Source organism: Pempheris klunzingeri, chromosome 9 (genome assembly GCF_042242105.1).
Source record: "Pempheris klunzingeri isolate RE-2024b chromosome 9, fPemKlu1.hap1, whole genome shotgun sequence".
In the NCBI taxonomy this organism is placed as follows: Eukaryota; Metazoa; Chordata; class Actinopteri; order Acropomatiformes; family Pempheridae; genus Pempheris; species Pempheris klunzingeri.
In genome coordinates this window covers 6,599,145-6,623,341 of record NC_092020.1, presented here as the reverse complement: position 1 = coordinate 6,623,341, position 24,197 = coordinate 6,599,145, and the positions used below count along the sequence as shown (strand labels likewise).

Here is a 24,197-nt window from a genome sequence, read left to right as displayed (position 1 = left end):
GACAGAAAGAAAATAGTACCACATATACAGTATAGATTCTCAGACAGACCAGCACTAACCCGAAGAGAAGGGATATTACAGCACTGGACACTTTTTGATTGACAAATGATCTACAGAAAGTGTGTTGAAAAACCACCACAGCACAGACTGCTTAGCACCACAGACAGAGACAAAATAAAAAACAGGATGTCATAGTTACTGCTTTAAATATTCAGCTGAAAAATGCATGAGGGCACAGCTCCCTTTGTAAAACATTTGCAGCAGTCCTGCGGTATCTAGCCTTCCATCTGATGAGCAGAGAGAACAGGCCTGTTTGAGTCAGAGGCCACAATCTGGAAAAAGAGAGGGAAACTTAGAGAGACAAAGAGAAACAGAGAATAGCCAAACAGTGCTGGAGGAGATGAATCGTCTCTGTTACCGCAAATCTCGATGGAAAAGAGAGCCGCATGAATGCCCACTATATGAAATGAATGTATGTAATGCAGAAAAGCAGGGACAGGGAGAATTGGGGGAATGTGGAAAGAGATAAACAGGCAACGAAACGGTGGGAGACAGAACAAGACAAGAAAATGGAGAACAAGGGAGAAATAATAGATGCAGACCGAGAGATAAAGACGGGGAAGGTGAGGGGTGTTTGAGAAAATTGGGAGAGACAAAGTGGAGATAAAAAGAGAAAAGAAGAGACGGCAGGAGAGGGAGAGAGAGGAGTACTAAAAACAGGTCTTTCTTTCTCCCCGTCTGACTACTGCTGAATGCCTTGGGTGTCAAATCTATCTTACTATACTTAACTAGCACCCAAGGGACTCTCACACACAGGCGCAAGCACACACACACACACACACACACATGGGATCACACAAACCCGCCTCCAGAGGGGGTCAGGGAAGGAAATGTGGGGTCGTCATTACTTCACACTGTAATTACTGGATGAATGCCTGTGTGTGCGTGTACAAAGCCTGACAGTAAAGCAATAGGCCGCATCACTATAGTTTGCATGTGTGTGTGATCAGACCTTTCACATATGCACAGCAACACACGCACACACACACACACTCCCCTCATGGGAGCCATTAGGTGTAATGGGAGTGTTAAAAAAGTATGATGATGTATTTGAGATGTTGCACTTCACCGTACACACAGACAGCATACAGGAACACACACACACACACACACACACAGTGGGATACTGGAGTAGCTGGGACTTTAAGCAGCCATCAGTACATGTTCAAAGTATCCCTGTTAGCCCTGCCTTCAGCAGCACAGTGTTTTCTGTGTGTGGCTGCTCTGTCAGCCTCAAATGAGATCACCGCAAAATCTAGCAAAGCGCGTGGATTAGGATGGATGATACCATCTGTGTAGGTGTTTGTGTGTTTCTTTATGTTCAAGTGCATCACATAAGTGTTTCCTTTTGAGCCTTAATGAAGTGGTCCGCTCCTAGCATGCTTCCAAAACACACTCACGTCTTACTTCTGCTCTCTGTCTCTATAATCCCTGTCTTGTCTATTTCTCAATTTTAGCAATACACAGTAACAGTAGTTAGATATTTGAGCTTGGGTACAAAGCACATACAGCCCGGTATGATATTGGGTTGCAGTCGTCTTGGCACAAAACACATCTCACTCGTCCCAAAGCTTAAAATTCCGTTCTTATCTGCTTGGCTTTATCTCCTGTTCTATGATCAGTGTAGATTCAAAGGAAATGAGACAGAGATAATAGCTTTAACCTGAAAAAGAGACCTCATTCAGTGTAGCGCTCCACCTACGGAGCCATTATTCTGTCAATCTGAGGAGTATTTTAACAAATCAGTGAGCAGTTTTTGAGCAATGTCCTCAAAACATCCGCATATTTCCAAATGCTAAGAGAGAGCCAGCATCAGAGGATCAGTCTCAAGTAAAACGACGTTGTCCTTGAACTACACTGAAGTCTAGTGATATTTTTTTTCATATATTTGAATATTTGAGCTGTTTAAGTAGACATTGGTACCTCAACAGACAGGACAAATAGGACCGGTGCTAGATTGATGACGGAATAACAACAAAGCATGCGTTCAACACACTAAGAAGAGGCAGTGTGGAATATGTTAATCATTCTCAACAGAACGGGACATTAAGAGTCCTATAGTATTTTCAATCAGAAAGTAAAAGCAGCCAGATGAATAAATCACCCGAGGTAGATCTGAAAATAATTCTTCCTATAGTACATATTTTTAGCTACTATCTAACTTGTGTTTGAACCTGCAAACTATATGACTTTTTATGCATAAAAACTGTTTTTCAGTCATTACAGTGCGCATACAGTATATCTGCACTAAACATTGTTTTTAATGTTGGAAATGGGTCACATTTCTATTGTGTGTGTTAGGTGACAGACACATCTATAGTGGTGGACCTGCAGTGAATTACCACCATATCTCTGCAGTGTGAAGCGTCTTAGCACCTCTCAGCCTACTGTTTTGGTATTATGGCCCACTACTTTACTGCTCTCAGAATTTGTCGCAACAGCTTTATAAGGTGCTAGTAGGTCAGTGTTGTGCTTATAACCTTCCTTCGAGCCAGAAGGTGGCCGAACAAATCAATTAATGCAGCTTTAGAGCATTTCAAACAGGGCACAGGAGCCAGTGATCCTATGGAGACACATTGTTTTGTTTTTTTTTTGCGCCCTATGTACTCTCACCAGTTCACTAACAAACGTATATTAAAATATTTGTTGTACGCTAGAGTAATTTAGTGTATGAATGAAACATTTATCCCACAGAATTATGAACTGAATGTACTGCATCACCAGTATCCCTGGTACCTTTAAGCAGTTGAGCTCCCCTCACTGTCGACTTAGAGCACCACTGTCAGCTCAGTTGTAATACACAGTGTGTTCCTTTGTCATAGTCACAAAATTGTGATAGTCATTAACTATCAACCTTAGAATTCAGCTGAATTAAACAATTCGAATGAGCAAAGTCATTTGTAATTCTCACCTCCAGCATAGACTACTTTTGTAAAAGTTCACTAACCGGGCTAACTAGCCAACAGAATCCCAGCGCCTCCTGTCCTGAAGCCTTGAAGCTAATAGGGTCACATTTGGGCGCCTGAACACAACACGACAACCTAAACAAAGCACAAGTTGTCCTAAGTTAGCACAAGTTATCAAAGCTTGATTTCATGCACTGTGTGTGTGATTGAATTAGGGTGTGCTCTCACCCTGCAATGACCCAAGGTAATGGGTTGATGCATCTATGTTGCACGCATGCACTCACACAGACACACACACCTACAGTACACACACCGTACGCATCCACTTATTGTAACTGACAGAGCAGAAAGAGCTGCCTTCAGCCACCATGAAGAGAGTCTTACTAGAAAGAAAAATGGAGGGAGGGGGAGGCGGACGGAAAGAGCTGACAGGAGAGATGAGGGATTGAGAGAGAATGACAAACGGGAGGACGGACGGGGAGGACATGGCTTCTCTGACGTCACTCAGAGGTTGCAGGAGTTTGAGGGTTTGGGCTCACCACAGGCTCCAATCCTGTTTGCTTCACCTGGAGGCAAAAAGTAGAGATTTGGGCAACATAGCGAGGACTGATTTGGGATGAGGAAAGGAGGAAGAGAGATTCACCCCCTTAAATATTTCCTTCGACCCCATTTAGACTGTGTGCGTCTTGCACCAATTGGCCAGGTATCACATATTGAAAAAGCCAAATGGAAATGCACCCATGGGGCACTGGTTAATCTTAGTGCTCTAATGTTTCCTCCTCCAGAGTGAAGCTCTGGCAGGGACAGCTGAAGATATACTGAAATTAGTACCTATTCTCCCCATCCCTTGATGTTACTGTTGTAGCCAAACCGCAGTGTGTGTGTGTGTGTGTGTGTGTGTGTGTGTGCGCACGCAAGGTTTATTCTTCTTCCTGTGTTTTTGGCAGCTACCCAACAGCTTCCTGTGCAGCACCTCCACCCTCTGGACTGGAGTGGGGTTTAAGTGAATTTGCTTGTAGTCTGGGAGAAGCCAGACAGATGGGATCAGAGAAGTGGAAGCAAAAGTGTCTTAAATCTCATGCGAATTTTATCCAGATTTGAGACACTTGAAATTTGAAAGTGTAAATGGGGCCATTGAGTGATAATATCTATTAAATGTAGCATCTCTGGCGCTTTTTCCAAAAAGTCTCGCCCCCCCCCCCCCCCCCTCCTCTTTAAGGAGTGTAATAAGCTATCTTCTCTCTATCTCCTGGTGGAACATATCAATCCTAACGCAGGGCCCATTTATTAGCTGTTCTGGAGCTTTTGATCATATCACCTGATCTTAATCAGCAGATGGAGTTTGCCCAGTTGTCACGGAACTGCAGATGTTCCACTTTTTTTAAAGGCCCTGCACACCCCCACAGATGTTTTGGTCCTAGTTAGTTTGATAGTGTAAAGAGGGTTTGTTTTTTTCTCTCTCCGGCTTCACTGGCTGAAGAGAAACTGCTTTTTGAATCATTCCAGCATCTCATGGTGGTTCCAAATTGACAGATGAGACAGATGGTACATCGGGAGCTTTAATATGTTTACTTCACAATCATTAATGTTGTTTTTGGACAAATTGCTTTGGCAACAGATGCTAAACACAGCCCTAATAAAGCCAGTGGAAGACAAGTGAAAACTAAAAGGCAGCGAGAAAGACAGGGGAGGCTGTGGGATTCAACAAGGTGGCATCAGTGTCACTGTGAGACAAAGAGCATGGCAGAGGGGTAAGTTGTGTCAAAGTCCCCTTTGAATGCAGACGCCACCGCCACCACCTTTACCGATGACGGCTCTTTTTATGTGTAATAAGGAAAAAGCGTACTTAAAATTCAACATTCAAATTCTGCTGCCATTTTCTTGTGCATGGATATCAGGAGATGGCGGCAAGTGAGTCATTACTAATATCAGAAAGATGGATGAAGGGGGGAGTGGTGATAGAGTGTGGGGGGGGTGCAGCCAGAGGTGGAGAGGAACACGGCGGAAGGAGAGAGGGATGGATGGAGGCAGGGGGAGGTGGAGAGAGAGGCAGAGGTTTTTAAATGTGTCTCATTACTAATGGAAGCAATCTGAGTTCACTTCATTGTAGAGCAAATATTTGGCAATTAGTTAAATTTCACTATTTTTCTTCCCCCCTCAGACCTCCACTCCATTTCCCACCGCCCACCCCCCACCCACCCCGCTTCATTCGCACTCATTCGCTGTCCCACCTCCTCCTACTGTATAGTGCCTCTGTGTATGAGTGAAGGTGGTGTAGCAGCTCAGAGTAGAGTTGGAGAGACGTCTACTGGTGAAATGTGGTAACTTCGAACAGGCTCCATACTGTGGTGGTGAGGTGGATGCCTTGTTACAGATTATTTCATATAATATCGTTAATATGAACTAATTTCTTCTTTTTTTAAATTCACCATCTTGTGTCATCTTGCCCAGTTTGATATTACAACCAGAAAAAAGGAGGATTCTCAGGTCTTAAGAACTTTCCCCAGGTGGCCATACAAGACGTGATGAGTTGAATGTTTCCCTAACAAATGCTACATGATATTCATGATATGGCACTGCATTTAAATTCACATTGAAAAGTGCTGTAAATATCTGACTTTAGAAGAAAAATAGAATTTATAGAACTTTAAATTATCCATGCAAACATAAAATGAACTCTAGACAGACACGTGTCAGTTGCTAATAACAAATAGAGCATATAGTTGATATGAAAGATATGAAAGTGATTTGTTCCATCAAATGAGCAGTAAGCTTATATGTAAAGTTTGTGAGAGAGGAGGATTGTGTCATTTACTGAAATAACCTAGTAAATGATAGAGGTACCGACTCAGGCTGATACATGTGAAACATTTATAGTGGAAATGGAAAGAACATTCAAATCACCGAAGATTTGCATATTTCACAAAACAAGCTCACAGATGACTGTGCAGTTGTTCTCTCAGCTTTTATTTTGGTGTTCTTGAGAGGTCACATGGCTTTTTGATGTTGGTGCAGGCTTTTGTTTTATTTATTTATTTTTGAAAAATTCCAAAAAATCTGGAAAAATTTGCCTCCACCTGGACGATGAACAATTTTACATTTGAATGCATCAGTGATAATTAAATAATAGAATAACACTAACAGAGGTCAATCGGTTGGATTATGAGTACTTCTATTTTTGATACATTAAGTACATTTTGCTTACAGTGCTTGCACCGTTACTTTACTGGAATATTATTACACTGTGGTACTGCTACTTTTACTTTAGGGATCACAGATCACACCATTAAGGGCTTCTTCTCAACTGAACCATTCCCGGTATTGTGCCATAAAACCCTTTTAATACTGTAGTTACAGTCATTTGTGCAAAAGTGTTTCAAAAATTCAGCTCATTATTGTGAGCCTATACGATCATGACATCTCTGACTGACACCCTCAGTTAAACACCAGCTGTATGAAACGTCAAATGAACAGTGACACATCGGGGGAAGTGCTCACGCTGTGACATACAGGCACTGTGTGCGCCCGCTATTACACACCATCACTAAACTGGCAGGAGAACAAAGAAACTAACAATTCAACTTCCGGTGCAGTTTAAAAGTTTTAAGATTCGGAGCTCAAGGATTAGTAAGAGAAATAGTGACATTTTCTATCACAACTTTTCTGTCTTCCTGTACCTTTTGATCCACCTTCCAACACTGGAGGGGAAAAGTACAAGCTGTATGTTATTATTCAGAAAATGAAAGAATAAAATAGTTGTTATGAGATTATAACACACAGAAATAGATCGTAGTAGGAGACAGTATCCTCCTCCCCTTGACTAATGACGTCTGGCAGTGCACCAGACCCGTAGGTGGCGCTGTGCTCCCAGGTGGCAGTAAGAACCTGATGGCATACTGGTACAGTATAACACAGATATGTTATATACACTGGATATATTTAGGAGAACCATAGGGTCTGACCTGGGGTCAGTGTGAGCACGGTCATCATTTATTCAATTCATTTATTTAAAAAGTAATAATAATGTCCCAGGATAAGTTTACTTACAACAATAGTTCAAATAAACTTTATCTATACAGCACATTTTCAAAACAAAGTTTTTTACATGGTTGAACCGAAATTAAAACATCTCAATAAGGCAAACGCATTTCATACACCTGAAAATGATGTAATAAAATACTCAGATATAATATAAGATAGCAACAATAACAAGATGATGATAAGACATGTTGGAAATTAAACCGAATGCTAACATTAATAAAATGATAATGATTGTAAAAGAGTTCTGCAGATCCACAGACAGATCCTGATCCAAGCAGACACGACTGCGTGCATCCTGTGTGTTATACTGCACACTATGAAATGAAATGAATGTTCCTCATCACACAGCATAAGTTCATGCTCTACAACAACATGTGGTGACACTCACCGTCCCCCGCAATGATGGAGAAAATCAATAAATGTAGTTACGCCAGGAAAAGTCATAGGGATGAGACAGGTTGTGTGTGTGTGTGTGTGTGTGTGTGTGTGTGTGTGTGTGTGTGTGTGTGAGAGAGAGAGAGAGATAGTAATAGATCATATTTCCCATAGTGTCATTCACCAGCCATGTTCCATTAATCTCCCATATACTCATATTGCCTATGATAGCACTATCATTCATACACACACACACACACACACACACACAATGTGAGATCATGTATGTGTGTGTCTAACATGCTGATGTGAGGTCATCCGTCTCTCTCAGTCAAGGCAACATACTTTGTGTTGATGCTGACTTTGAGTGTTTTACCTGTTTAGGTCTGTAAAATACAGAATTGCACAGGTGGTCCCTTTATTTTTGTCAGTTCCTGTTTGATCTGTTTATGCAAACTATAAGAACTGCCGTTCTGGGTGACTGGCGTTCACTCCATCCTGTAAGTGGCCACCATTCAGTAAGTGTTACACAGGTTTGATTTAAAGCTTGATTTAGACGGTTTGGAAAGAACCAGAACAGGATTACAGAATATCAATGAGCAGCTATATTCTGAAATAACTCGATACGGCTCTTATGGCTGATAAGTTGGCAAATGATTTGCCTACTTTACTTTCAGTATGTATCCAGGAGATGCAGAGCAACATTGGTATTTCAAACGTCTTCTTTTTGCTACCCACTGAATGTAGGTCCTATATTCGCTTGTGTTTGGTCTGCCAACTTTACACTCAAATTTCTGGCTGTCTTTGGCTCTGCTAAATGTTGGACTTTGATTCTGGCTCATGGGCCGATGAACCAAAGCAATGAATGAGCTGTTGAGGCTGCACAGAGCCGCAGAGTGCTCTGTTAATTCATTTGGCACTTGTAGCGGCCCTTTCACATTACAGGGAGTCATTTCATCCAATGTTGACATCAAAATACTGCCTTGTGGAGCTGGAATGAAATGTTAAGCTGTGATATTCATTCAGCCCCTGGCCTCTGACCTCCCTAGAAGAGTCCAAAGTGAATTTCTGTATGAGCAAATGGAGCAAATAAACATGAATAATAAGCTCCTAATTAATTAGCTTTTTGTGTTTTTACAGAACTCAAGCTAGTGTCTCACACTCAGGGTTCTCTGTGTGTGTGTGTGTGTGTGTGTGTGTGTGTGTGTGTGTGTCACCTCATTCAATCGGTGCAGTTCAATTTAGTGAGCCTTATTGGCAGGAACGCTGGGCAGATTTAAAGTTTCTTAGGATTCATCACAAAATAACAAAACATAAGCGACAATCAGTTCGGTCTGTCTGAATGTTTGTTTGTGAGTGAATGATTTTCAGTCTTGGTCACAGATTTAGAAAATTAGCCAATCTGAGGGTAATTTAAGTTTCTTTTTTTTTTTAGCTTTCCTGATTGTTGCAGATCCACTTTATATACTAAGACGTGGGCACAAACAAAACTGAGCTTCTGCATATCTTGGCAAAAATATATGATTATTTTGTTTTGGCCTCGCCTCAGCAATCCTCTGAACAACAACTGATATACATCTTATCTTTCCCACTCCTCCCCTTGCCGTGTCTCTCTCTGCCTGTAGATATGTATCGGCTGGAGTTGGCTGGTGGTCTCGGTGTCATACTGCTGCTGCTGGGAGTCCTGACTGCACTTTATAAGTGTTACAACTTGGAGATCATGCTCTGCTACAGGAGACACTTTGGGAGCGATGAAACCGAAGACGGTAAGCCCATTCATGGCCTCCCTTTTTACCTCAGGGACGATCACACAGCGGCAGGAGGAGCTGAGAACTACAAACATGGAAGACGGCGGAAGGCATACGGTTTAGAGAGGTCTCGGCAAAATGTTCATGTTGCCAACTTGTTGTCGTACTCGCAGTTGTTTGATGCTGAAGTGCAGAACAGAGCGATGGGAGAAAAGCCACTGGCAAGTCATGATGGAAGCAATAAAAGATACAAAGGATACAATTACACTCAATTAAACCGACTTTTAAATCAAAGCAAGCAATTAATGACCGAAAAGCCTCAAGGTGAATGAAGATTTGCTTGCTCAATTGCTGATTTATTTATTGATTGATTTATTGATATTTGAACATCATAAAAACCAAGTAAATGTGAACAAGCAATGTAGGCACACGAATGATAGCTACTTGAAGAAACAAAAACAAATTGCAGAAACTACAAAGATGTAATTTTGCAGTATTGATTGAAAGCATTGATTTCAAATTAAAGCACTAAGTCAGCCTGATACTTTTAGCGGGGCGCTCCCAAGATCTCTTACCTCTAAGATCAATCACCAGTTCCCTTTATTCTCATCAAGGCCAAACGCAGGAGCGATCACTAAAGTACCATCATTCAGAACGTGGTCAGACTCCTAACATTTACTCTGTGGAGTTGAATCACTAAATCCAGCATTAAATACAGTAACAATAATAGAATCTACCTTGCATCCCGATCAGACAAGACGAATGATTTCATGTCGCTCTCAGCTGTCATGAGGTCAGAGGTATAACTGGGCTTTAACGGTGATCGGTAACATCTCGATGTTACGTCTGAAATGTAAATAGAAGCAGTGATGTGATGCAGCAGCTGCTCTGTCTTATGTTCTCGTTAAGTTCTCTCACTGACTCTCTCTCTTCACAGATAATAAGGAGTATGACGCCTACCTGTCTTATACTAAAGTGGACCTGGACTCTTTGGGCAGGTCGGTTACCTCCAAACCAATGAAGCCTATATGTATCAAACAATGCTGTCTTATCATGCCAACAACAATGGTTCTCAAACTCATTATCAGCCCATGAAAAGGACTTCCTAACTATGATCATGTGTGTTAACATTAAAGGATCATTAAACAGCTTCCATCACTTCGAGAAAAAGAAAAAAAAGATTTAGGAAAAACAATAATTCGCCTCATTTCTGGGGGTGAGATGGGAGGATTGATACCAATCATTAAGTACCAAGCTTAATGATTGGTATCCTAGCTTAGCATAAAAACTGGAAGCAGGGAGAAACAGGCTGGCGAGACAAGATCTACCCAGCAGCACCTCCAAAGCTCAATGACTAAAGCATTGTATTTCATTTTCATTTAGTGATATTAGAGGCTTTTATCTGCTGGAACTATTTCTGGGCAAACAACACCCAGACACAATGATTTTTGCACAGCACCTCGAGTTGTGTGACTATAGTGAGATTACCAGGTTTGGTAACAATGTGTACGCAGACCCCGGGCAACTAACCAGAGATGTTGCACTACACACTGAGATGTTGGGTGGATTCATAACTGCTGCATGAAATGTTGCATCATGTAGCTCCCCCTAAAATCATGCATTGTCATTTTTTTACATTTCCATTTTTTTACAGAGCCATGACGTGTTAAATAATGAGCTTGTTGGAGGAGTTGGACGGTGTAGTTCTGAAGTCAGGGTCGCTGTGTCCCCCTGCTTCTAGTCTGCATGTAAAGCTAAGCTAACCATCTAACTCTGCTCCACCCCCAACTTCATGATATGAAATCGGCATCAGTTTTTTCATCTCTTGTAGTAAAGGAAGAAAAGAAGTGTATTTCCCAAAATGTCCTTTAATACTTTAATATCAAATTGAACTAGCTAAGCTAAGCATAGTGCACATTTTCTGGGTATTTAATAGTTTAAGATAAGATAAGATAAGATAAGATAAACCTTTATTCGTCCCACATTGGGGAAATTTGCAGCAGCAAAAAACAAGAACAACAGTGCAAAGATAAGTTAACAGGTGCCTATATAAGTAGAAGATAAGATAAGATAAGCCTTTATTTATCCCACAATGGGGAAATTCCCAGTCAGCAGCAGTTCACACATACAGAAGTATAAATATATAAAAAAATATGTAAAAAACATAACATAAATAGAATAAAAAAGCTATACAGTAAATACAGATATAACAAAGGCATTGCACTGTAGTAGAATGGATGAAGTGATGCATTATTGCGCCAGTCAGAGAAACAGCATTGCACAGACTTGAATGAACTTTGTTTGTTTTTTGAACTGTTAACCCATTAAAATGCATTTGCAGGCACCACCAAGTGCTCGGGCAATTGATGGTTTTTGCTTTTGATTTTGGATCTGGAGCCATAATTGATATTCCCTTCCCCAGCAGGGCGAGCAGTGATGAGGAAACATTTGCTTTGGAGATCCTGCCAGACGTTTTAGAGAAGCATTATGGATACAAGCTGTTTATACCAGACAGAGATCTAATACCCAGCAGTAGTAAGTATCCATCTATCTATCTGTCTATCCAGCTTGCCTCTTCCTCTCCTCTTCCTCCTCCTCCCCACACACACACACACACACACACACATCCTGTCTCTCTTTCCATGGGCCATTATAGCACCCAATACCCAGAATTCATCTCTCTGTCAGAATAAATAAGAATGTATGCGGATCTTCATCACGACACACCTACAAACAGACACACACATATATCTGTGTATGATCTCAGGTGTACATCACACACACACACACACACACACACACACGCACACACATACACACAGAGCAAGACACAGCTCATGCCCAGATCTCTTTTTCACACCCACAAATGTCCACACAGTACACACATACATACACACACTCAAACACACACCGTTTGTCATCATTTCTGGGGTTATGTGTCACTCTCCGTCCAACTGGAGGGGGAAATATGACTGTTATTGCTCAATCTGTCAATGCCCTGACCTCACACACACACACACACGCACGATTACATTACTGACACACACAAACAGGGGGAAAACATGACTCTTACTGCCATACACATGTAGGTACACACCATCTGCCTGTCTATCTATTCCCCATCATTTTACTGATATACCCGAGTTTGAGCATAGTTTGCACTGGATGGTGACAGAATAAGGATTGCATTGTGCATTTCAGCTGTTTGCTACAGATGTTCACAATCACAAATGGACTTGTTATATTTAACTGTAACTCACAGACTGTGCAGTACATTGTGAAAGATGAAAACATTTCAACATTGTCTTACAGGGCATTGGGGTTATAAATGCCTTCAGTATTCATTTGTCAGTATTCTCAGTATACACACAGAGACAAACATACACACACACACAAACGCACCCATCCATCCATCATTGTTAAGTTGACAATAGGAGGTTAGTCTGTAGTCTGTTTCAGTGTTTTGTGGACTTGGAGAAGGTCTAAGACCGTGTCCCTCGGCAAATCTTGTGCGGGGGGGGGGGGTACTGCAGGAGTATGGGGTACCAGCTTCGTTGCTATGAGCCATCCGCTCCCTGTATAATCAAAGCGAGAGCTGTGTCTAAATTCTCGGCACTAAGTCCAGCACGTTCTCAGCTGGTGTTGGACTCCACCCAAGGCTGCCCCTTGTCATGATCCTGTTTGTGAGATTCACGGACAGGATCTCGAGGCGCAGCCGAGGTGACTAGACCGTCCGGTTTGGAGGCCTCAGAATTGTATCTCTACTTTTTGCAGACGATGTGGTTCTGTTGGCTCCTTTTAGCCACGGCAGGCATCTGTTCATGACAGACAAGTTAGCGACAAGCTAGCGAACATTTAGCAGCTAAGGAGCCAGATATTTCCCTCAGGAGTTGGTGAACACCAAAAACTGAGCTAAGAGGAGAGTGGACTGGACTACTGGACTTAAATCCTGTTTGCTCTGTGTCTGCTGGATGTGTAATTAGTCATCAGACTGCTTGCATTTTTGCCTCAACAACTTAATGAGGTGACAGTATATCAGAGTTTTATTCGCTGCTCTTTGCACTGCTCCAAGTGGCCAGAAAATCAATTAAAGCTGCATTAGTCAGAATGGAATTTTCTCTGTTATATGAATTTTTAATTAATAAGACACATATTAAACACATGGGCAGCATGGTGGTGTGGTGGTTAGTACTGTTGCCTTACAGTAAAAAGGTTCCAGCTTCAAATCTACTGGCTGGCAGGCTTGTGGTTTGAATCTTGAACCTTTCTGTGTGGAGTTTGCATGTTCGTTACTTTAGTTTTCTCTGGGTACTCCGGCTTCCTCCCACAGTCCAAAGATATGCAGGTTAGGTAAACTGCCCATGGGTGTGAGCGTGAATGGTTGTCTGTCTCTACATGTTGGCTTTTCATTTGGGGTTTTCATTTTGAAAACCAACCAGTTAATATTCAAATACAGTGTAAAAATCAGCCTTACAGCCTTTATGGATGTCACTTCCTGCCCTTTAGCTAACAGCTAAGTGGCTAACATGTGAACACAATGTGCCACCATGCACCAACACCAGAAATGAGAACAATGATTTAGAACTTTCTCCCATGTTTTCTCGTCCATGTCTGAGATACTGTGACACAAACACAGATAGTTCACCAAACTGCAGTGCCCTGATAGAGCCAATCAGTGGAGTTTTACATATACTGGAGCAGAGCAGCATCACACATAATGGTTGAAGTTTCATCAAAATCTCATCAGCAGTGTCCAAGATATAATAAGACTGATGTTTTTTCCACACATATTACATATGGACAACAAATCAGTCTGAGTTTACCTTGTGTGCTTCAGGGGACTGAATATGTAATACACCTGCTCATTGCTTTAAAAACATTGTAAAACACATTCAGTAGTCTCTGAGGCACCTCATTAATTCAACTGAACGATGAAACGAATGCATGAAATGAAATATTATCCCCTGTGTATTAACATTTTGTTACCAAAACCGCACTCGAACTTGTCCAAAACAACTTCCCAATAAAGAATGCAGTCGCTAAAATAACTTTATAATGTGACTAGAAAGTAACAAACGAAAGTGTGTTCATTGCTTTCTTTAACATTTTCTCCCAAAATATATAAATAAATTTACTTAAATGTGGCTCATAACGAATTGCTATGCTCTACATAGCCCAAATTATGCCTCCTCCCAGCACACATTCCAAACACACACGACAACACGTCCTGGAAACAGATGAGAAAGGCATATTTCCTCCAAAAATTAGGCTTCGTCTCTGTGCCCCGAAAACATCCTAAAAACAAATGTCCGCGGTGCATAACTACACTTAAAACTCTGTCTGAGCTGCATATGAACTAAAGGTTAGCTGACGTGGAAAACACACCGACTGATTGCATCACGGAGACAGAGAGCGGTGCCTTTTTGAACGCTCACCAAAGCTATTGACAGAGCGGCGATGCGACCTAGAATACACCATTCAATTATCCACTCCATTAGCCCTCCGACATTAACTAGAGAGCGAGAAATAAACAACGGGGACAGAAAGAGGTTGGGACGGGGTCATTGGTTTGTGTTATTTCATTAACTGATTAACATAATCCTCAAAAGTAGAAGAGCAGGAAGAGAAAGTGAAGGGCAGGAGAGAGGAGGAGAGGTTAAGTGTGAGGAAGAGAGAGAGAAAGATAAAGCGAGGGCTGGAAGAGCAAAGAGAAAGAAAGCGAGTGAATTTTTGGGATGTTCTGTACTATTTGTGCCCCTTAAATTGAGCATGAAATTGCAATGTGTTGCTGGAGAGTCTGTGTCATTAATTTAGTTAGCAAGTGAAGAGATGGCGAAGGAGGGAGACGTACTGAGAGAGAGAATCTGTTGTTCACAGAACACCCAGTTTTTTAGACATTTCCAATAGCTATAGATCTGAGAAATAATGAACAATTTCAGTGATGCACTTTCCCCCCCCCAAAAAAAAAAAAAACGCTGAAAATATCACTAACAAATAATTGGAAACGTGGCAGTGCGGAAAGATAACAGCACCAAAGTGAGGGTGAAAACTCTTTTTGCTCTACGCGGACTCTGCCTCAAATCTGCTCACTTTTCACATCTCATCACCTGCCCACTCACCTCAAGTTCACGATTTTTACTTAAAGTTCTGAGTAAAAGCTGATGGTGGTGTATCAGCGCCGCTCTGATCCCCATTGAAGAGCTGACTTTACAGCGCTGTGTCAGAGCCAAATCTCTTGCACAAGCATTTCTGTCACTCCGCTATATTCTTCCTGTCAGTCATTCCAGTCATTTGCGAACAAAATGATTTGAAAGATACTGCCAGCAAAAAGAAGGCAGACGCTACATGAGGAGGGTTTTCCCTACATACTGATGCTGGGTTCAATTTTTTCAGCCTCTTCCGTTTGAAGATTTCTTTTCCAGAAATCGACAATAAATGAAACGCTTTTCTCTAACTCTCGTATTCTTGTCTTATTTTTGAGAAAACAAATGCATAACTAAAGGAGCAGTTCAACATTTTCATTTTCCTGCACCTCTAATGCTTACTGATTAACATGAATTAGCATATTTCTCATTGTGTCATTATTATTTCTGTTAGATAGCCACTTAGCAAAGCTGGTCAAATATTGGACCTTTTTTTTTTTTTTTTGGATGTTGATTTGTTTAGCACATTTAGGTGCATTGTTTGTATCACATCAAATGACATGAGAGGTTTTTTGGATACAGCAAATGTTAAAGAACAGACATACATATGCTTATTTGCTTTTTTCCCAAACTGAGAAGAGTAGACCAGCAAAACACTAAAGCTGTCTTACACAATGTAGTTACACAACATGTTACTTTCACTGTGATGACACTCAAGGAAGCTTCGCAGTCCACTGCACCCAGCTGTTTGCCAGGAAACAGTTTGGGCACACACTATATAACCATATTATTCTTTAGCTGCGGGTTAATCAAATGAGACATACGGTGTTATGTAGTCTGCTTTACAGGTTTTGGTCGGAGATTTTTTCTTTTTCCTCTTTTTGACTCTAGCATGCTTAATGCAATCAATCTCAGCATGTAAGGGAAGGAAACATGTTTCCCACAGTTTGAAACCATTCCCTTAAGTGACAACGTTAAGATCACTTTGTTTCCTTCACTACTGAGTCAATTGAGTCTTTTCAAAGTAATTCTTTACATGCCTTAGGCGTATGTAGGGCCATTGCCCATGAATGAACTCAATTTCCCAGAGTCCTCAGGTTTCACACCTTCACATGAGATGGACATGGCTCTTCACACGGACTCCCAATCACAGCATTAATGGGAACACATTCATCTTCCACTAGAGTAATTTCTAACAAGTAAATGACATCCCTGAATGACATCCCTCTCTAACTCTTTAAATTTGTCTCCATGTCTGTCTCTGCCAGCCTACATTGAGGACTTGGCTCGTAGCGTGGAACAGAGCAGACGCTTGATCATCGTTTTGACTCCAGAGTTCGTGGCCAAAAGAGGGTGGAGCATCTTCCAGATAGAGACACGGCTCCACTCCATGCTAGTTACTGGGGAGATCAAGGTATGGTTGGGGAAATAAACAGGAGACAGAACAATCTGAGAGATAGGCAGTTTCAGTTTTCAGTACTTCTCCCTTTCCAAACGCCTCCCTGTGTTTCTCTGTGTCCAGGTGATCATGATAGAGTGTCCAGACCTGAAGAATGTCATCAACTACCAGGAGGTGGAAGCGCTTAAACATACAATCAAGGTATACAGAGAGAGGCATTACTAGAAGGGGGGAGGACGTGATGTGCAACGTGTCATCAGACACCAGGAGACTGGAGCCATAAGACAATTTAAAAGTCTCTTCTCTTCTCTGCAGGTTTTATCCATCATCAAGTGGAGGGGTCCTAAGAGCAATGAGCTGTCATCTAAGTTTTGGAAACAGGTGGTCTACGAGATGCCCGCTAAACGCAGAGAGACATTGTCCCGGCGCCAGGTAAACTGCCATTTAAGAAACAAATCTAAAGTTAGTTTTTCTATAAGTTTTGGAGTTTTACACGGTCACGTACACACTGGCACTGTTTGTACGAGCCAACCCACAAACCTTTACAATAGCTACCAAAAGGCACACTATAGAAGTGAAGTGATTTTTTTTTTGCATAATACAGTTTTAGTTTTTGCTCACTTTTATTCAAGGATATGCATCGTATCCTTCCTCCTCACATGTATACCTAGAGGTGTAAAAAAATAAAAATAAATGCAAACGCTTGTCTGCATATTTACTTATGCGCCCCTTGGGCTCATACATTCATAACAACCAGATGGCCTTTGAAATGTCTGCTAAATACAGGTAATGTATGAAAATTGGAATCACAAGGGGGGGAAATATGTACGTGTTTACCATGTGTTAACACCTCAGGTGGTGTATGCCCTGATTAGCAAAGAGATGTTCTCATGCTGCTGCTCGGTACTGCAGAATAATCATTGAGAAACAAACACAGAGTGAAGTATATAACTGCAACAGATGGGATAGTACCGTCTTAGTGTCCTTCACTGCCTTAATAATTGATGTCGTAGAGTTCGGACAAAGATATTGAGAGTATTTATCACATGGAAAGTGCCAGATTTCTTATTGTGCTGCATATTGTGTTTTATTACTTAAAACAGGGAATTAATTCCTATTGAAGCATGTTTATATTCTCTATGTATTTTGTAATGTTGACTCCTTTAGTTTTGTTGATTAGGCCAGCCCAGAACCACACATAAACCAACTTCACATTTCAGGGTCATGCGATTCTAAGTGGATAGACATCGGCATCTAGTAGTCTGCAATTATTCATGCTTAGAAAGCCTGATATAACACAATGCAGCCAATAAGAAGCGAAGACCGTCTTCAAATTATGGGCCTATGAACAAACTTCGTGTCCATCTATCCACTTAAGAGTTCAAGCCATCCATCAAGCTCTGTAGCAGACAATCAGGTGTGTTTCAACCCCTCACCACCAATAAAAACTGTGGAGGATGACATTTTATGGACTGCCTGAATCCATGTGACTTTTGTTTGCCTGTCCTAGTTCACTTGGAATTGGGCGGTGTCAGCCTAAATGCACCAGATACATAAATGTAGCAAAGTGAACTTTATAAAAATGGAAAAGGAAACAAACAAAGCCTATGATTTCACCCTTTTTGTACTTTCGAAACCTCTGGCATGATTCAGCTGCTCAGGCTTTAGTCGTATCACTCTGGACATTATACACAAACCATACACATAATATGATCGTGTGATTAAACGTAAAATTGTGTTTGTTATTTCTCAGTCGAAATAACTTCCTGAAAATGCTGGGCGCTGTAGTTTTTATCGAATGTTACTAAACAAGAGTGAACAGTGTTTTTGTTGGGGACTATTTTCAGCTGCTGATTGATACACATTTGGTGTTCTAGTGCATATTTAAAGCAGTGGGATGTATTGTCTGAGGGAGCCTGTCAGCCAGTGTGACTCACTGGTGTGTTTTTAACAGTTTTTGGACGTTGGAGCTCTGTGGCACAAAGGAATCATGCTTTAGCTTCAAACACTTTTAGGATCAAGTCACTTTTGCTTTCACTGTTTTGATGTAATTTTTTTAGTAATAAGAAAAACATAGATTATCACTAGTTGTATCTTCTATATATCTATATATTCCACTGACAAAGGTAATTTCTAGAGTACGATAAAATCTGCTTGGCAACTAAAACATTTCTTTAAATCTGCACTGTGAAAGCTATATAATTGTATTTCTGTGGTAATAGGTGATGGACTCCGGTGAGCAGGGCCTCTTTGGTGACCTACAGACCACAGTCTCCACCATTGCCATGACAACCACCTCTGCCTCCCTGGCACCCCCGAATGAGAATCGCCATGGACATCATCATCAGGTCGGTGGTTGCATGTGTATTACTTATTACTTATATGTGTATTACTTTAAACTAATATTGTTATTCAGGCTTGGTGTTTCTAAAAAGCAGTAATCTCGGGTGGTCATGATAGACCTTAGGGCAAGATTTCTTCATGCAAGATGTGCGCACAGTCACGCAAACACACATATACAGATGCATACACACACACAAGGTCATTTAAAGACTGATCTTATATTCTCTAGGTCAGGCTTGCACGATACCATTCAGGAATGTGACATTTGACAAACTTTCATGATCCAATGAGTGCAATATGAGTCCAATCCTGTTAGCCCTGTTGGGCCTGTTTTAGCTCCAATGCACTTGATTCAAATGAATGGATCATTATCAGGCTTCTTCAGAGCTCGATGACGAGCTGATCATTTGAACTAGGTGTGTCGTGTTTTCTCTTGTGTTAGGCTACAGGATTTTTTTTTTTTTCCAAATTATTTTAATTTCTATCTAGTCCAGAAAAAATGTCATGCTGTATGGCAGGCACAGAAGAAACGATTCTTCCATAGGATTGCTGATAAATCATTTATTTCTTATTTAATGCATACATAAATACATGCTAGTCATCATCATTATTGTTACCATTATCCGACTGGGTCCAAAGATAAGACTCACTCATTGCAGAAAAAGTCCCAGCTTCATTACAGAGTTCATGTTTTGTCATTGTTTGTTTTCGTCTAGGAATAAAAAAAAAAACCTCCTTAAAAGGTTAGCATGAAAAGCTTGTAAGGTTTAATCGCCACTTGAATAATACTTTTGTTGTAAAAGTTAAAAGAAAGTCACGTTTTCTCATTCAGGTTGCCTTGGCGACAGAGATCCCCGACTACAACCAGATGACCTTGCCGCTGGGAGGCGGTCACACGGCCACAGCGGCCCAAATGAGGCATTTCTGCCGCAGCTACGAGTTCCAGCTTCCCCCACAGCCTTCCTCCCTGTCTCCTCCCCTTCCACCCCCCTCCACCGTGCAGTTCTCCACTCTGGGCCCGGGGGGGCGCCACGTCTATTGCAACATCCCTATGACATTGCTGAATGGACAGGTGGGAGAAAAGACAGGACCACTTGTTTTTTTTTGTTGTTGTTTTTTTTCTAACAGTTCCTAGTTAGTTTCCAACATCCAACATCTACACAGTGTATCCTTTTCTTGAATTTCCATGTTGTTATTTATGTGCATGTGCTCAGACTTCTATCGCATTAAAAATAAAACCCCTCTTTTCTCCCCAGGGGTTCAGAGCAGTTCACTGGGGAACAAGAGGTCTGTTCAGATAAAAGAACATGTAGAAAGAAAATAGAATCTTCATATAATCAAACCTAAAATAGTTATTTATATTACCAGACTGGGAAAAATAGTTGTCATATGCGGCATAGTTTTCATATATGAAGCATAGTGCACTATTGGCATGCAGTAGTACTGTATAGACTGTAGAATGCAGCCCGTTTTCTCTTTTTAATCTTACATTTTTGATAGGAGTTGTGTTGTGGGGGAGATTCCTCCTTATCACCGTTGTGCTGTGTTTTTTGCAGGTGTCCCAGAGCAGTACGCTTGGGAAGAAGCCAGAACTCCACCTGAACAGCACCTTCGTACCACTCACCAGCAGAGAACTAAGCTCTGACATCTGGTAGAGGGACTACACATCTGGCACTGGATTACAGACCAGTTTAAAGACTGCTTTGGACATGGGGTAGGACTGGTTGGTTGACTGGTTTTCGTTGGATTTTTGGACTGTGTACAGCTGTGGTTTCCAGGAGGGACTGCTTGCGGACTGCCTGCAGACTAGTTTTGGGTCACTTCATCCCATCCTGTGAACAAAGGACTTCTTGAAGACTGTTTAAGCCTCGGATTCACAGCGGTTGGGTGTACTGGCTGCAGACAGATGGATTCAGATTGCAAAACTGATTGTATGCTGGTTTTGGACCTACCAGCTGGTTATACAGGACCTCTACAGACTGATATGTAAGATGTGTAGCCTTGACCATTGGAAAGGAGTGCTGTTATACAATATTGCTGGTCATACGCATTTGACCGGTGCAGAGAGTTTGCAGTCAGGCACGGACATGTGGATGTAAAGTCACTGAAAAGATCCAGGATACTTAGATAGTGAGTAGGTATTCACAGACAGGAGTGCTCCATTTGTCAAACAAGCTACCAAGTTGGACCTCAGAGCACAAAAAGAAACGACTATCTTGTAATGGAAGTCTACTCGCACACCAGCTGTGTAGCCAGACAACCAGCTGATTTGTCAACTGCTTGGAAATATTGGTCGTCTGAAAAACAAACGTAGCGTAATCTCTGAATGCCAGTCGAACTTCTACCGAGTTTTCAGTATATCCATCTATCTGTTGACTAGGTCGCTTGTCAGAAGGCAGACATCAAGCAATTATTTTGGAATACCAGTCCACCTTAAAACAACTAGTCAACCTCTTGAAATAAAATTCCTGGTTAGCTAGCTGGCTACCCGGTTTGGCTCTTTGAAGCCAAAATGGTTGACTTAAAAGAGATGGATTCCAGCAAGAACGTCAGGATAAGGAGTGATGCATAAACGAATCGGTAAACTGAATTACTAAGAAAGCACAGTTAGCTGGTGGATATGGAAGCATAGCTCGGTGTTAAAACTAGCTAACTAAAAGGCTAGTTGCCTCCTGAGCTAGGAAGATGCTCAAAAGCACCGTGAGACTGCAAACAAGCCAGCTGATCGCCTCGTAATCCAGCAACTAGTCAACTCATCAAGAGGTGAACTGGCCAAGAGGTGACCCACCAACTGTTACCATCCAGCTAAAAGCATAAAGGACTTGGCTTTTTCTATTTGCATGACCACCCATTTAGATAAAAAAAAATAATCAAATAAACATAGATAAAAGAGTAAATGACACAATCATTTCTCGCAGCCTCCCTTAATATGGAGGAGAATAAACGTCTTATGTTGATACAGTATATTTGTTTTCTGTCCAGCCATGAAGTAATGATAAAAACTGATAAAGGGAAAAAAGGAGGAGTTCCTCCAAAAACATTTTTTTTTTTCTTATTTATTTTCTTTCATTTTATTTAAGAGTTTATCCTTCTAGAGGGTTGGTGAGACTTGTTGCCAGGTTTTTCGTTTTTAATGTTTGTTTGTTAACAATAATCTCTGTACAGCTTCCATAACTTATGCATAGACCTATACATGACAGTGATTTGTTGCCAGCAATTTCTGTTAACAACCACATTAAGTGTGTGAGATCCAGAGCCCCGTTTTGCTTTCATTCTGTTCCATTTTACATCAGTGGATGGATGGATGGATGGATGGATGGATGGATGGATGCTCATGGCAGTACGACCCTGCGAGCGGACTGATGTTTTGAACCTGTCGCTCTGGAATGGAGACCACTACCAGTCAGCCAAAGCAGGCTTCACTGCAAACAAAGTCGGACTCAAAGCAAAACCAGACCACATTCTTCTTTGTGAGCTTTAAGAAACCAAGATTATTACCATAATATTTAAGCAAAGTAAATAATGCTTTGAATTTACACAGAGGTACTGTCATTGTCTTATTAGAACCAATGAATTCTGGATATTTGAGATTGTTTGATACAATAATTAATTATTTGAGTTGTTATATTCGATGGCAATATACAGTATAGTGGTTGTCTCTTGAGTTCTGCTCATTTCTTTGACTATTCTTTGGATATATTGGTTGAAATAATTTAACTGAGCAAATAAAAATTATATGAGTTGTTTTATACATTTCGGATGCATCTCGTCTCACTCAACTGTTATTTTTTTTCTTTCCTCTGCTTCTTCCCCACTTTCCCCTTGTCTCTTTGAATTTTCTATGTCTGGCGTAACGAGACTCTCTGCAAGCTGTTCGTTGCTCCTTTCTTTCAACCGTCATCTTCTTCACGTGCCTTCCTCCTTCCCACACTCCTCTTTAACATTTATTCCTGACGCCAAGCCCCACTTCCCCATCTTCCACAGTCATTTGAATGTCCTAATAGTTTTGCTTGTCGTTTTGTTGGCATAGTATAACCTTCTGTTCAGACTAGGAAAAGTAGACTCAGGCTTTTACACACTAAAACCAGTGTCACACTCTGCTGGGCTAATCTGAGCTGAACTGAACTGAGGCACAATGGGTTCAGTAGGATTTGAGCCATGCTGAGCTGGGATTACCAAAGGCTGCAGTGAACAGGAACGAATTAAAGAAGACTTTTATAATTTAGACATTAATACTTACAAGACATCTCAGTAAACTAAAGCAGTATTTATTAGGCAGTGTGTTATGATAACACTAATTCACTGAGAGAAAAAATGTATGTGTTCTGTAATTACTGTTACTCATAGGATCGTATTTAAGGAAGTGAAGACTGTCACCACAGTTCAAAAGTTCACGTTTCATTGTCTCACAGATGTAATGAGGCATCAGGCAATTGTGTACATTCTCATACACAATGTTAAATTTAGGCTGTGGCCAATCGGTTTCCATTCTGCTGCAGTTTTCCAGCCATCAGCCATTTCGGTTGATATTCACAAACTGCAAGATCGTAATCATGAAGGTTGGTTTCGAAACGTCACAAGAATATATGAAAATGTGGCCGGTGGTCTAGCTCCAACAAAATGCATAACAGTATCCCTCAATGTATACCCCCCAAAAGCCAATAAATACACAGTAGAATGATGAAAAGAGTGTGCTCACTAGAGGATTGTACCCTCAAAATTATCGTTCTTTGTGCTTGCACTCACCTCATATAATATTTTAGTAGTATTTCAGTGCCAACTAGGTAAATCCTGCACAGTCAGAGAAATGTTGCACCTGGGATATACAATGAAAAATCAGGTAGCAGGTTTTGCGAGCAGAAAAGAGAGAAAGAAAATGGGGAAATGGGGCAAGGTAATAACAACTGCATGGAAGGGCAGGGAATGGCAGCTCTGGGGCACATATGACTCAGCGAGCCATGGCTCTGGAGTCTGTTACGACAGGATACCCGTGTCATTGAATCGTATTTGTTGTTGAGAAGGTTGTCCGCTTGAGTCTCGCATGTTTTTAGGTTTAGGCAACAAAAGCACTTTGGCTGAGGTTAGGAAAAGGTTGCAGTTTCACGTTGGTTGTACTTTATGTCTTGAAAAATGCATCTTATTCAATGTTAAAACAATATTGCAAATAATTCAAACCAATACT

General features: G+C 41.1%; 1 protein-coding gene across 1 annotated transcript in view; it reads left to right on the top strand.

Annotated features, from left to right (window-relative positions):
• The window catches only part of il1rapl2 (interleukin 1 receptor accessory protein-like 2), a 298,916-nt gene extending 278,256 nt beyond the window's left edge, over positions 1–20,660 (top strand). The window contains exons 9-18 of the mRNA XM_070836982.1: positions 9,008–9,148; positions 10,068–10,128; positions 11,556–11,665; positions 16,542–16,687; positions 16,796–16,873; positions 16,988–17,104; positions 18,895–19,020; positions 19,848–20,087; positions 20,272–20,302; positions 20,572–20,660. Coding sequence (XP_070693083.1) covers positions 9,008–9,148; positions 10,068–10,128; positions 11,556–11,665; positions 16,542–16,687; positions 16,796–16,873; positions 16,988–17,104; positions 18,895–19,020; positions 19,848–20,087; positions 20,272–20,302; positions 20,572–20,660 — 1,139 coding nt within the window. The remainder of the gene's footprint in view (positions 1–9,007; positions 9,149–10,067; positions 10,129–11,555; positions 11,666–16,541; positions 16,688–16,795; positions 16,874–16,987; positions 17,105–18,894; positions 19,021–19,847; positions 20,088–20,271; positions 20,303–20,571) is intronic.
• The last annotated feature ends 3,537 nt before the right edge of the window (positions 20,661–24,197 follow it).